Source organism: Sycon ciliatum, chromosome 6, assembly GCF_964019385.1.
Source record: "Sycon ciliatum chromosome 6, ocSycCili1.1, whole genome shotgun sequence".
Taxonomy (NCBI): domain Eukaryota; kingdom Metazoa; phylum Porifera; class Calcarea; order Leucosolenida; family Sycettidae; genus Sycon; species Sycon ciliatum.
The window spans coordinates 14,882,286-14,897,748 of NC_088648.1; the positions used below are offsets into that span (position 1 = coordinate 14,882,286).

Sequence of the window (15,463 nt, forward strand, 5' to 3'; positions counted from 1 at the left end):
TGGAAAGCCATAAATAAATGGGGTGGGAAACGGCATACAATGTTGAACACACCAGAACAATGGTATATTCAACAGGGCATCTGCCTGCAGCTGTGGAGCTCCAGCTTCTTGTGGGAGTTGGCTACACCGCCGACACAGGAGCAGGCGCATATCATTTTTTATACGATTGAGGTCGTGATGAGGAGGTTTACTGTCATGGTCAAGTGGTGACCAGCCACACATGCAGGTACAGCGACATGAGGATCAGGCATATCATTTTTTAATTTTGTATACGCTTGTCGTGAGGTGGGTGAACTCTCATAGTAATATTAGTAGAGGAGTGAAGACCCACACACTATCATGCCCGTGCAGCATCCTGACCTTGACCAACACGATCATGCCCGTGCAGCATCCTGGCCTAGACCAACACGTACAACACTGATTGCGCAATCCTTGCACAATGCATCACTGCACACCAGAGAGCAGCAGTGTGCAAGCCGCAAATACCAGAGTGGTATCTTAGCAGTGAAGAATCTGCAGGTAGCTACGTTCCTACATACCACGCCCAACAGTTTAGAACAGATGCTGGCTAGTATGGAGGTGGTGGCAAATGAAATCCAACCCCATGGGTAGAGCCGAACCGTGGTACACAGCACAGTCCACTGTTCACAGTGCTTGGGTTGTGCAGTCACTGGACTGGTTGTATTCCCGCGGCTGGATTTCACTTGCCACAGCTTTATTCGGCTGCGGAAATGCGGATGTGCAGCAGATCTCGTCGACACGTCTGAAGCAGTAGAAGGTGAGGAAATCATGACGAGTGCATAGTCGCACATTACTAGTCCCTTGGCGGTTGGGTATTGTGACTCGAGCCATCCACTGATCCACTGATCCACTGATCCACTGATCCACTGATGCGCTGGCTCACTATCTGCATGGCACGTTTGGCACAGTACTATTATACGGACTCGGTTGGACTGGGACCTTAGCCAACATTCTCCATGTCTGGATCCAGTCATGCTGTATAGGACATGCTGTATAGGCATGCTGTATAGGGCATGCTGTACCGTCAGGCGCCGACACCCGATAGGCGCACGGATCGACATGCATGGGTACACGCATACACGGATGCACATGCTGGGCGCATGCATACAGGTGTAGCACTAGCACTAGCAGAGACACTGGCGTAAGCAACACACATGCCTGGCACTGCACAGTATACCGAGTGCAGGCAGCTAGTATACGCTATGCAGTGCTGTGCAGCTAGGCCGGTCATACCCACCGGTGGTATTGCTGACACTACACGTAGTCACTGCAAGTTCTAACCACGTGGCTGGGATCCCGAGTGAGAGCCAAGCAACCCAGGGCAACTCTTTGTCCCATGGTCGGTATAGTCACTTCAATCGATCTGCGGTGGTGGCATGGCTGCTTGCCCAGGCATGAGCTTTCCGTGGTGAAATCCCGGGGCATTTCCTAGACAAATCTGAGCGGCAGCTCCATTGATCCCCAAGCCATTCTGTGTGCAGCAATCACACACACGATGTACTGCCCTACTGGGTCTCAGTATTCATCTACTTGTACAGCATGAGACTAGAACTCATCTCTTCTCCAGCACAGCACACCAGTTTCCCTTGTCGTGGTAGTAATCGGCCAGCGTGGCCACAGTCAACAGCTCGTCGCACAGCTCCCGCAGCTCACTGCGCACAAACACGTGGTAGAAGCGCTGGTAGACCTCGCCGGACTGCCCTGCCGCCGCAGCACTACCACCAGCTTCGGCAGCATCAGCTGTTACGGAACCGTCAGCAGTCGAAGCACTATCAGAGGTGATCACAGACGTCTCACCAGGAGCAGAGCTGTTTGACGAGGCGGCTACGTCCGAGCCGTTGCCTGCAGACGAGCAAGACGATGTTCGACTCTTCTCCTTGGCATCACCAGACTTTGGTTTCTTCTTGCCCGGCTCGGCAAACTTCCACGGCACGAGAACGTCCTGCTGTTGGAAATTGGTCCGTTGCGCCTCGCGTTTGTCGGCTTCAGTGCCGATGCCTGCATGGCCATGAGCTGCTCCCTTCTTGTCACTACAACCATTGCCAACAACATCAGCGTTTAGACTGGGCTCCTTCTTCTTGCGTCCCTTGGTCGCCGACTTCTCCTGCTCTTGTGCCCAGACGTACACCAGCACACGACCGCCCGGTCGGGTGACACGCAGCAGCTGTCGCAGTGCATTCAGACGTCTCTCCTGTACATGTGTGTAAAAGAGAAGAGAGCAAGCGCAGCAGAAGGAACAGAACGCAATGAGCGAAGACAAAAACTCGCCTATGTAGTAAAGCGACCACTGCAAAATAGAGACTCTCATCTCCGCTGGCAGCAGGAAGTGTTCTTCCTTGTGAGACTCTCATCTATAGAGACCAGGCCACAAGGCAATACTTCAACAAATACAAGATACTGAATTGCTTCTTGACGTGAAAACCAGTTCAGAAGAGGCAGAGGCGAAGAGAGAAAAGGAAAGTATTTCAGACTGCAGAAAAAATCAAGTAGATACCAGTAGGGGCAGCACAATCAGCAACACCATCGCCATCACCATCAGCAACACCATCAACAACACCATCAGCAACACCATCACCATCACCATCAGGGGCGTACGCCGCTTGCCTCCAGGAGTGGTTCCCATGCCAACTGATGAACCACCATTACACACAATTGAAAAAACAGAAATGCTGTTTTTCGTACCCAACAGAGTTTTTGCATATTCTCCTCAGACTGGGTTAAATTGACATCCAGAAGCTGCTGGACGATGTCATTGCTACGCATTTATGGTTTTAAAAGACTGAACTTTTCCCCGTTTTATGGATGTTTTGTTCAGCGTGACGATGGCGTGCAGTCTTGAAAGCTGCCTAAGTTTCGAATCATCTGGAGCAAACATCACACAGGGCAAGCAGAAGCCACCATTGCATGCCTGTCAAAAGACTATCCAGGGTAGCTCCTCCAACAAGGATAGTTGAAAGCGGCGCTGTTTGCCATCCATCTGGATACGCACAGGAAATGAAATCCTTCGCCTGTGGTGGCGCACAATAATTGTCGATGACGGGAATCTTTACCGTGTCCAGCACATTTTGGGGGGACTGGATTCCACTGTGGACGTCGACTTTCAGAATATCCCTTCCAACACACTCCCGTGTCATTGAAGTAAGTTTTGGATGATCCAGCAGCTTCCAACAACGGTCGCTCTACAGCTTCGCCGACGATTTCTTCCTCAGCGCTGCTCGTTGCATGCATACTTCACTTGCACGTCAGGTGCGTCTGCATTCTCATCTATCGCTTGACCTTCGCCACTAGCACTGGCTACACACTTTGCCTGCAGCTCAAAATAGCTCTGAATAGAGCGCTGGCCCTCTGGATGTCGACTCTTCATTTTTCTTTTCCACAAAGCGAAAGCATCGTCAAAACACGACCAACTTTGTCAAAACAAACTCCAAAAGAAAATTTGACTCTGAGATCGAGGAATCCGGCGATGTAACTAGACTAGAGACTTTGTTGAACCCATGATGGGTTCAGGCATGGCCCAGTTCAGTAGATCTACGCTGTGTCCCTCTCCCAGCACCACTTTCACACCTGGGCTAGTCACCGTCCTCGGACCGGCAGGCGGACTCCAGACATGCACTGCATGCACTTGCACTGTGAGTCTATGAGCGCTATACTAGTATTAGTATTACTAGCGCTGGGCCTGGTTCAAAAAATTCTCTGTACCCATATCGAATTTGTTTTACTGGTTCCCGGGCATCCCGGGAACCGCCCTATGTACGCCCCTGACCATCAACATTAACAGCCACGGCAGCAGCAGGCGCAGTGGTTGCAGCGCCATGAGCAACGCCACCACCAGCAGCAGCACCAGCACCATCAGCAGCATCAACAAAAACAGCAGCAGCAGCATTAGTAGTAGCAACAACACATTGCAATAGTACAAACACACTGACCCGTGTCACTAGATGATGTACGACAGCTATGCAGATGCAGGCGTCAAAGAAACCTTCACGGTACGGGAGATTCAGAATGTCAGCCACTGCAACATTCAGATCTCGCTCACTGCACAGACACACACAAAAACACACACACAGACGTTAAAACTGGACCCGAGCTAGGGCTTCGGGCATACCCTGAAAGAATAACGTAGCCTCTCTCTTCTGTACTTTTCGTTCTGGACTCACACAACTGGCAGCCAGCATACAGTACACATCCACGTGTGCAGACAGCAAAATACAGGACTCGATACAAGAACCAACCCCACATGGGCGTATATAGGGTGAGAGGGAGATCATCACAATACATGAGCACTTGTCAAAACCTGTGATATGAGACCACCTATCTTACGAGACCAGTCATGCCAGGATCCAGACAGTGTTGCTACATAGCGTTACATTTGAACCTGTGCTGAAAGACCACCTGCCTGATAAGACCAGTGTACTGGGGCTGTTGCCAAACACGTGTTTCCCAGAGTAGTACATTGCAGCATTGCGGAAGGAGCTGCGAGAGACTACAATGTCAGCAAACTCCCATACGAGTATGCACACACACACACGCACACACACACACACACACACACACACACACACACACACACACACACACACACACACACACACACACACACACACACACACACACACACACACACACAACACTACATGAGCAAATGCTCCAGTCACATGCACACACAGAGTTCGCTTCCACTTACTAAGCAATTTTCGTCAAGCCAATACTTCGATCACAGCCGATCTAGGACCCAGAAGAGAAAGAAAAAAGAAACAGTGAATACTCATTAGAGAGGTTGCACACAACAGTATGTATGAACTGCACATCACGGCCTCGAGGAATGAAAGCTGGTATAAACTCTTACCATACTTGCACACATAGAAGCGCATGCGCTTACTAGTATGCCCGGACATAAGCCCCCCCCCCCCACACACGTGTTGTGATACTAGCAATCTAGTGAACTCACCGATACTGTGCTGGGGTTCACGTTCATATACTTGCCATTGCCACAACCTGTAGCAGAGACACGCAATGCACACATGCAGCAACTGTTCAAGAAATAGGGAAAGGATTTTATTTTTCAGGACTGCCAGGCATTCGATAACAAAGACCTGATTTAAAATTCACAGTAGGAACTGGTAGTGCTGCCACTTCACGTTGAATGCCGTTCAGTTTGGTGACTGTACTAATGTTCTCGGACGCGCTGGTTCTTCAAGCGTCATTGTCATCTGCTTAGCTGCTGCAGCATGGACCTCTTGCGTTCCGCACTGGTCTCATGCCTATCGTCCTTCTCACGAGCGCTACCGGGTTCTCGTAATGTGCGCATGTGAAGCATGTACAGGCAGATACATGCACCCAAACATCCAGATACACAGTGACACAACGGCAGACACACACACACACACACACACACACACACACACACACACACACACACACACATACACACACCATTGGACCATTGGACGCCCATCGCCGGAGGCGATGATAGCGATGCTACGGCAGAAGCCATAGCAGCTTGTGCTGGGATTGCACCATTCAACAGCTTGCAAGGCTGAAGAATTGACCACCACTATTCAGCCTGGTCTACACCACACAGCTATGAAGTGGCTTTTTCTGGCCAGTGAATCCCTACACACACACACATACACACACACACACACACACACACACACACACATATTTGAGCCGCACCATGACAAAAGGGTGCTTATGGCAAACATTTCACAAACTGAGTTATGGATACAGCGCAATGGCTGAGTTATCACTGCTTCTGTTGCAAAAAGCTTGATAAATCGCAACGAAAACTAATCGAATTCAAAAAGAAAATGTGCACTCTCAATATTGCATACTCAACTTTGAAACGAGTTTTTCTCAGTTTGATGTCGCGTGCCATAAGCACTCTTTTATCGTGACGTGGCTCATTTGTGTAAAACCGGCACAAACAGCTCAACAACTGCATTTCCCTTGACCTAGGCTGTTCCACGTGCCTAGACTTACCAACATCAAGGACAAAAGAGCCAGGAGCCACGGTGCTCAGGAAGTCCACAACTCTTGGCCAAGGCGTATGACGGGTGGAACTGAAATGTGACGCAATACAGTCATACACCTGACAAGAACAGATCATCAACAAGAACGAGAAGAAAAATAGCATTACACAAAGTACCAATAGGAGAGAGAGAGAGAGAGAGAGAGAGAGAGAGAGAGAGAGAGAGAGAGAGAGAGAGAGAGAGAGAGAGAGAGAGAGAGAGAGAGAGAGAGAGAGAGAGAGAGAGAGAGAGAGGGGGGGGGGGGAGAGGGAGAGAGAGAGAGAGAGACACACACACACACACACACACGCATACACATGCACAGAGGAAATGATAGAAGAAAGAAGAGCAAAAGGAAGAAAAACGATGGACAGCGGAGGGGAAAGAAAAGACCAAACAAAGGGACTCCAAAAGTGCCTCCTGAATGACTCCTCCACTTTTGACATTATCATCAATATCTGCTCGAGATTAACCTTGACAACTGTACAACATCATTCAAGATTGCACTGGAGAAAGAAAACAAGCAAAGGCTCGGACCAGCAGCACCATTTCTCAAAGCATCTCTGAAGAAGCACTGCACAGACTAAACAGCCCAGTCACACCGCTACCACAAGACATCATTCCAAAAGGAAAGGCGAGAAGACTATCACAGACGCAGGATATCCAACCATAGACAGGTGAGACCACCATCACCACCACAGGGCATCCAACCAGAGAAAGGCGATAACACTATCACAATCGTTGAGAAGGAATGGTACGAAAGGCCTCATCAGATTTACACCTGGCTTCGTCTCTTCCCATTCTAATATGTTCCCCTCCGGCTAAGGCTTTATGTACTATCACAATCACAGGATATCCATTCACGGAAGGCAAGACGACTATCACTACCACATGACATCCATCCACACGAAGGCGAGAAGACTACAGTGTATCATCACCACAGGACATCCATCCACAGAAAGGCGAGAACACTATCACAAATCACATGACATCCATTCAGAGCAAGACGAGAAGGCTATCACTACCACAGAAACCCATCCAGAGAAAGGCGAGAAATCTATCACCACCACAGGACATCATTCCAGAGCAAGACGAGAAGGCTATCACTACCGCAGAAACCCATCCACAAAAAGACGAGAACACCATCACAACCGAATGATATCCATCCACAGAAAGGCGAGAGCACCATCACAATCACTGGACACCCATCCACAGAAAGGCACGAAGACAATCATTACCAGCCCGGCACCAATAACACCACATGAAGTCAACACAAGTGGACTACTAGCATTACGGAATGCGACAGTGAGAGCCAAAAAAGTGATTTCTCACATTCAATGTTCTAGTTTTACACCATCCACCGCCAGTAAGAGTGTGAATGCGAGAGCTAGCCACTGGTATAATCACATGGGTAGCATGCAGCCAGGGCGGCAGTGCAGTGCAATACAGACAGTGTGCTATACGATAGTACAAACACCTTCCTTCCTGTTCTCACATTTTTGTTAAATTTGAATAAAGATATTATTGCGTCAAGTACAAACACATGCAGGCTATGGGCGCGAGGCAAACAACAGCAGCACATCAAGTCAGCAATCCACCACAATAGCAGAGTGTGGACTGACCCACTCATATCGCTGCAAACAATGACCAATCCCTAATGTGCACTTTCATAAAAATAAAAATAATAATAATGGGTCGGGCGTCTATGTTTGGCTGTCCGAGCCCGAAAAGACCACGTTGAATTCACTTGGATACTGTAGAACCGCCCAACGGCTGATCTCCAATCCACACACTCTGGGTGGACTCGGAAATACGTCGGCACTACTGACATCACCATCGTGCATTATTGCCGGTGAGGATGAAGGGCAGAAAATAGAGTTGGTGGCAGAGTGTCCGCACCCCCCCCCCCCCCAAAAAAACAAAAACAAAAACAAAACAAAAACAAAACAAAAACCCTGTGCACATTCACATGTACATAGAAGATGTACAGAGCCTGCAATTTGCACAGTCATAGCCTACCTCATACACGTGCTTGGTTTCCATTTCAGCCGCCTCCTTGTCACTCGTTGGAACTTGAAACTGTGACTGAGTGGACGAACTAACATCATAAACACACAAACACAAACACCCACCCATACGCACATACACACACAGAGTACTAATCTTTCCCCTCTCTAGCCGATAAACAATGACACCGGGTGGATTGAATTACTCTAGAACACGTGCGTAACGCATACCAGAAGTTGACTAGCAATGCTCTACAAGATTCAAAATGAAAATTACAAACGCAAGATACAATAAAACCTGTCCTGACCGGACGCCTTTGGTGCAGCGAGATCTGTCCCGATGTTACAAGATTCGGGCTTGATCCAGGGATGAATCTTCGATCCGCAGCACTTTGGTGCATGAACACGTGTCTGGTCAATACAGGATTCTGTTTGGTACAGGGTCTGGCAAACACACAGGTTTCACTGTGCCAGTAAGCAATTCATTTCCTTACCTGTTAGATCGATCAGCACTGGACTCCGTATTGGTCGGACGCTGGGGGTCCTTGATGATCTTGCGGAATGTCAGTGATATTCTGCGATCTCTCGGCACAAGTGTGAGACCACCGAATCCAGCTTGAGAAGGGCTACTTGTAGCAGAACATTCTGTGGCACTAGAACCTGGGTTGTTAGTGAGTAATGATGCTGGAATGCAGTCCACTTTGCGTGGAGTGATGCTGCAAACACAGAAATACCAAATGTAATGGATGCACGCACGCATGCACACACACACACATGCATGTACACACACACACACACACACGCGCACACACACACACACACACACACACACACATCCATTATCGTAACACTGATGCAAAACTCAATGCATAGAGAGGAACACGGAGACAGTTAACTGGGCACAGAGAGACTGATAGATAGATGAACAGACAGACTCATAGTTAGATGAACAGACAAACAGACCGACACAGACATATGCACGCACATACACCTACCCATGTGACCAGTTGTAGCGAGACTCGCCCGACATCACCAGGAGGGATCGGCGCGGCAACCACACGGGGACCCAGCGACCGTCGGCATGGCGAAACTCCATGACAACCGATGATAGCAAACTCAGAGAGATGATTGAATCTTCAAATGCCCAACTTGTGTCAACGTGAGGTGGAATTCCTACAGATCACAGATACAGAAGGCAGTGAACAGAAACCAAAAAGTCACTCCTGCTGCTCACAGCAAAAGCTGAAATTGGTCCAGTGTGTATTCAAAGATAGCAGAGTTCCTTTCGCAGGTTACACTCTGGCAAAAGAAACATGGGCTCAGATGTCTTAGACACACTGCAATGATCTGGCCATGCAGACTCCGTGAGGATTTAATTGGGTAGGTTAGGAAGTTAGGAACACAGACAGACAGACACACACACACACACACACACACACACACACAATACAATACAATACAATATGCCCATCCGGAGATGAGAGCAGGTCCCGAAGGGACCAACAGTGTTCAAGTCACGAGCAGAATCAGGCGTGGCGAGTCAAGTCCTGGCGACGGCGATAGCGCTTTCCACAAGTGCAAACGAAGTCTAAGGTGACGGGCTCGGTCGGAGGAATGGTGCTGCATGCTGATCTCCATTCTCTGCGATCCTGGGCGAGGTCGTACCAGTCCGCTATCTGGCGGTCCGTCATGTCGGACACAACATTGTCCTGCCACCGCTTCCGGGGCCCATGAGTTGGCCGGGTCTTGTCCAGTTTGCCGAAGAGGATACACGTTGGCATACGGGAGTCATCCATTCGAGCAACATGGCCTAACCAGCGGACTCGACGCGTTTTCAGTGCCTCCTCGATCGGCTGTACCTTGGCTCGTTCAAGGAGAGTGGTGTTGGAGATGTGCTCCTGCCATTGTGTTACTCTGCGAATATCCAGCAAGAAACGAACACAGCGGTGATGAAACACACACACACACACACACACACACACACACACACACACACACACACATACACACACATACACACACACACACACACACACACAACGGACACATCCAACCACACACAACGGACACATCCAACCACACACAACGGACACATCCAACCACACACAACCGACACATCCAACCACACACAGGCATGCACACCTTCAATACCACTGCAGGCTCACACTATCAAAAACAACATACCTTGCCCAGGCTGATAATCGTTGACAGTCAGCTGGTCAGGAAATGCACACACAATCGGCTTGCCAGTCGACGATGCATCAGACTTTGTCATACGACGTAGCACATCATCCAGCAATCTCGGCAGGCCGCTGACCGAACCTGGGTGATTATCCAGCGGCCGAGACGCGTCAACGTCGTTCGAACCGTAGCGAAACTCGTACCCGTAATGCCGCACCCGCCGATGCTTCAGGCTGCCCTGAACCGAGTGGCAGCCATCCGCGACACCACCATCGGCCTTTTCACTGCTGAGTGTCTCACCGGAGGGGGTTTGGAGAGGGGAATCCGGGTAAACGTGACTTGCACTGCTGCTGTTGCTTTCCGTGCACGTTGCTTTTACTCTAGTCGCACAGCCAGCGCTGCTGCTGCATCCACTACTGGCACTGTTGCCTTCTGACGGCTCAGCCTCCACAATGTCCGTGCCGAAGAACTCCGCGAGTCGGCGCTCCTCGTCCTCACTGATGAACTCTGGCAGGATGTGCAGTCCAGGCGGACGGCTGGCGAAGAACTCTGCACCGCCGTCAGCCGCCTCGCACTCGCCGTGCCGTGGCATTGCGGACATGGCCAGGAGGTAGAGAGGCGACCGAGACGACATAGTGGCCACGTCCATCACGACTCCGTTCAACTCTACACATGCACGTTGCGCACTGCGCGCATCACAGAACTCTACCAGGGCGTAAGCCTTGTGCTTCTGCATTACAACTCGCTGAAGAACACCATACTTGGAGAACAAGGTGACTAGGGATTCCCTGTCAACGCCGTTGTCCAATCCGCCGTTGGCCACGAACAAGTATGGCGTATTGTCAGCAGAAAACTCCACTCCCAGTTCGCCCAAAACCTTTCGGTACTGTGCCTGCTTTCGGCCAAGCTTCTTGTCCTGTTTCCTGGCCTTTCTTTTGCTGGAGGCGCTTGCATTTTGAATGGCATCGTTATCTTCAACTACGAAAGCATCCGGGCCAGAAAGAGACTTCAATTCAGACATTATTATTCGTGGGAGGTTTGAAAGAAAAAACAACTACAGTGCGGAGAAGATTGTAGGTTCTGGACCTTTCAATACATTTGAGGAAAACATGAACATTGTCATTGAGTTCCCTTCGCAGCTTCACTCTCTTGATCAGCTGCAGGACTTTCGAATTTCTTGATGATTCATTGGATTCTCTTTTTCAAAAATGACTAAAATCCCGGAAAATGTTTCAGTTCTGGCAGCCATGTTTGCTACCTTGGTAACTAGCCATGTGGCATGCATGCATGCGTACGCGTGTACATGGTGTACGTGCTGCGCATGCGATCGCAGTGGCGCAGGAGAGATTTTTTCGATTTTTTCTGGAGAAGAAATGCCTTTGGCTTTTATATGTGCGTTCAAACTTCACTCATCTGTTGCTGTGTCTATGAGCTGTGCCTCTGAAACGTGTCCAGTGAATCAGACATGTCACGGTGCCGCATGGAAGCAAGATCAGCTTGCAAAATCCAGCGGTCACAAAACTGCGTGACTATTTTCTCTTGAAACCTTGTTCTTTTTTCACACCTGTACTTTTGAAAACAAACTGAACGAGCTGTTGATTAGGCGAACATCTCTCTCAGGATGTTGCGAGAATGAGAGAACGCCTGAGCTAGGATATCATGTCCACCTGCTAAGATCCGTGGCGACGGATTACCTCAGCCATGCAGGCAAGAACACGCTGCACCACGCTCTACATATTTTATGGTAAGATTTGTAAAGACTATAAAACGTGAAAACTGCGCGGTATGTGCTTGTGAGTGCATGCGTATGGCATGGCATGTAATGCTACGGTCTACCGTTAGGTTGGTGTTGTGTGGAAAGGAGGTGTCTCAGTTTTAGAAGGCTTATCAGCCCGTGTATATCAAACACCCGGACGGTCTAGGGCCGAGATATTCGACCGGAATAAAGGAGCACTGGCGCTGGGCAGTGCGGTACACGGCGGACCTAGCGCCACAACCACTCTTCTGTGCACTTGAACGGGATGCTACTTTATTCGCTAGATTAAATTCTCCGTCCTGAATTGTGCGGGTGCTCTAAAGTCCAGGCCGGGCTGGAAAAGAAGCCAGTCATTCCTCACAATTGCAATGTGTGTAGTGTATGTTCTTACTTGACTCACATGATAGATTTCACTGAGCAGGACTCAGTTGACTGTCATATTCTGGGTACGATTTTTAGACATTCTTTTAGTTTAATTTTGATTCCCTGAAGGGAAATGGACCACACCTGGAAGAACTGCAATACCAGGGTGATCCGTGGAGAGGGTGAAGCAAGCTTCGAGCCACTCTCCAAGGAGCAAAAATACATTTGATCGAATGTTGACATATAGTCAACATATCAGCGATCAAACTGATAAGAACAGATACTACACTTGATCTTAGCCAAAAGGCCGAGAAGCGATAACTTTCATCGTTCAGGGTGTTTTCCTAAGTGCTTCCTTTAGTTCTAGTGGTCCAATTTACTAAACGTTCATCCAGGTGACCCGTAAGGCATGGCATTGTCTCCAACTTGTCTGAATTAGGCAGTCATTTCTTACGGGACATCTCTCGTACATCTTACCGCATGCAGCAGTGTTCACCCGGCACCTTATTCGTCGCCAAGGCGATGTGTATCTACGTTTGAGAGGCAGGTCCTTTTTTTTGCTTTGCCATGAGCTGATCTCAGTTCAAAGTTATCTGCCCTGTTTTGAAAACACTGGTGACCTGCGTAAAAAATAATGACACCACAGAATACCTGCCCAACATCCCGATTTGGCCGGGACCGTCGCGTCCCGATATCGAGGGGGGGGGCACCCAAAAGTGCATTAGTCGCTTGCCTCACATCTACATTTTCAATGTTTCGTACCTAGCTACTGTATATCAATGTCCCGATCTCAGGGTTACAAAGGTTGGCGGGTATGCCACGTGCACAGTCCGAAAATGGCAAAGTATGGCAACCACGGTCGTCAATGGCAACCACCTGTCTTAGGGATCGGCATGCTGTTGTGTAAGGAACTTCTTGTAGCGGACATGGCCCTATGGCCGTGGGTGCAATTGGGTGGAGCTCTCTTTTTCATCTACAGTGGGCGATATAATGGTGGTGGGAATGTTTTCGGCCAGCACTGTTGTTCGCTTCTCGCAGGTTGGCGTCAGGCAGTGTATGTGCGGGCTTGTGTGTACAGTAGGACCTGGTATCTCAATCCGTATCTTTGCTGCCCAGCAGCCGTGTGTTGCTTCTGCACCGCCACGAGACCTAACTTTGAGGTTGCTCTCTAAGCTCCAGTGTTCATGTCTGTTTCTGGGTACAAATGCTTCCTGTATTAGCGAGGTTTTGCATTCCGAAATTCGGCAAAAAGATTCGGCACGCGGGAGCGAGGTCGAAAATGCACACGAAGATTCGGCGTGTTTGTTCGGAAAAAGCTCACTTTGCCGAAAATATTTTTCGGATGCATTTTCTTGTAGAAGAGCGCTAGCGCGTGATTTATTCAAAGAGGTTTCTTATCTCGGCATCGCTTCGCAGGCGTCTTTGGCGACATAGCATCGTCAGCTACCTTTGATTGCTCCTCTCCACTGCCTGTCTACTCTCTTTCGCCTGGAGTGTCCTCACCGTCATCTGTGTGGCTGAAAAGACTATGGCGACACGCATAACATTTGACTTGGGCATGGAGTTGGTTTTTCTGAGGCGACTGAGGGGGCAGGTTTGGCCCTCGACTCTTTGGGCGATCAAAGTTCGTTGGAATCAGCAAGAAATGGAGCACGGGACAGGACGTTGCTGATGCTGGGGCTCACGAAATGGAAACACATCATTTTCGACTTGCAAAACAGACGTTGGTGCGAAAATTCGACATTTTGATGTTCGACAAATGACCGAAGAACGCTGTACCGAAATTCGGAATGCAAAACCTCTCTATTGTAAAGGTGTCTTGCCTGTGTAGCTACAAACGGTTATTACTTGTAGAGCCGGTGTAGTGGCTCTTTGTCATACCTGCTGTGTGTCTTGTAGTCATGCAACATGGTGTGAACGTGTGTATCATCCATCAGCTTTACACTCAGACTGTGACTCAATGTGCTAGCGTGATGGTGTACATGCCTTTACCGTACATGAGTTACCACGGTATACGTGGACATGTTCATGTGTATGTAGTGTACATCGGATGACACTCCTTATAAGGCAGTACACATGCCGATACATAGTGTGCTAGCATGCTGGGCATTGTAATATTTGGGTGGAACGCACGCAGTCCTGATACTGATGGCAAGAAGAAAGCAGTCGGATATTATGTTTCATGCTCACCAGGACAAGTCCTGTGTGGGGAGTATATTGATCAAAGTGCAATAGCCTGAATAGGTGATGCCGTGCTGTGACCTCGTACCCAGACCAAAATTATGAAGATTATTCGTTGTCATGGTGATGCACTGAAGATATGCACAAAAGATGGAATGGTCATCAGTAAGACCAGCAAGGGTCACTGAAAGTATAACTGAGCCTCTAACCCAGATACAGTGCTGCTAGTTACCATGGTTTCCATGGTGATATGTACATGTATGCATGATATGTGCGGAAATGGATTGTGATTTCAGTTTCTTTGGTTTTGGCAATTTGCTTTTGATGATCAGCCATGTCCTCTGTAGCGTTATGGTCATGTGGGTGATTCCCTGGGTATCTTCTGGATGGTTGCCATGGAAATACGGCAGTTTCTGTGACGCGAAGTGTGTGTGACACGAAAACGTGATGTGACAGTGTGTGGAAGGCGTTTCTGCCTTCCCTGGCGATATAATATGGTGACTGTATGTTGTGGGTTGGCTGTCCAAGTAATATGGACCCTGAATATAGATTCTAGACAAAGGAAAACACCCTGGGTGAAGAAAGTTATCGCTTCTCGGCCTTTTGGCTAAGATCAAGTGTAGTATCTGTTCTTATCAGTTTGATCGCTGATATGTTGACTATATGTCAACATTCGATCAAATGTATTTTTGCTCCTTGGAGAGTGGCTCGAAGCTTGCTTCACCCTCTCCACGGATCACCCTGGTATTGCAGTTCTTCCAGGTGTGGTCCATTTCCCATCCCGGGATTATAATAAAAATGAAAATAAATTAGATAGTAATTGGCTCACGTTGTGGTACAGCTTTCCCATCGATGTAGCAGTACTTGTGAAATGATTCCTTCAGGGTTGACACTAGCCTACTACTGTACTAGGGAGGTTTAGTCCCACGTAATCCGTGGGTACT

At 48.8% G+C, this 15,463-nt stretch overlaps 1 protein-coding gene and 2 non-coding genes across 3 annotated transcripts; 1 reads left to right on the top strand and 2 right to left on the bottom strand.

The window, feature by feature from the left end:
* Positions 1–15: 15 nt before the first annotated feature.
* On the bottom strand, positions 16–11,391 carry LOC135819451 (alkylated DNA repair protein alkB homolog 8-like). The gene is made up of 9 exons (XM_065332664.1): positions 10,223–11,391; positions 9,034–9,211; positions 8,533–8,754; positions 8,052–8,130; positions 6,004–6,112; positions 4,970–5,016; positions 4,706–4,746; positions 3,948–4,056; positions 16–2,212 (listed from the first exon to the last, which is right to left on the bottom strand). Exons 1-9 carry the CDS (start codon positions 11,238–11,240, stop codon positions 1,574–1,576), a joined length of 2,442 nt encoding a protein of 813 aa, XP_065188736.1. The 5' UTR covers positions 11,241–11,391; the 3' UTR covers positions 16–1,573.
* Positions 11,392–12,466: 1,075 nt separating this feature from the next.
* On the bottom strand, positions 12,467–12,657 carry LOC135820348 (U2 spliceosomal RNA). The gene has a single exon (XR_010554077.1). It is a non-coding gene; the product is annotated as a U2 spliceosomal RNA (small nuclear RNA).
* Positions 12,658–15,106: 2,449 nt separating this feature from the next.
* LOC135820350 (U2 spliceosomal RNA) lies at positions 15,107–15,297 on the top strand. The gene has a single exon (XR_010554079.1). It is a non-coding gene; the product is annotated as a U2 spliceosomal RNA (small nuclear RNA).
* The last annotated feature ends 166 nt before the right edge of the window (positions 15,298–15,463 follow it).

Coding starts and splice junctions, on each gene's coding strand:
- LOC135819451 (XM_065332664.1), bottom strand. CDS start 11,240: ATGTCTGAATTGAAGTCTCTTTCTGGCCCGGATGCTTTCGTAGTTGAA. Junction 9,212..10,222: donor CGATTATCAGCCTGGGCAAG/GTATGTTGTTTT, acceptor TGTGATCTGTAG/GAATTCCACCTCACGTTGAC. Junction 4,747..4,969: donor TGAACCCCAGCACAGTATCG/GTGAGTTCACTA, acceptor TCTGGGTCCTAG/ATCGGCTGTGATCGAAGTAT.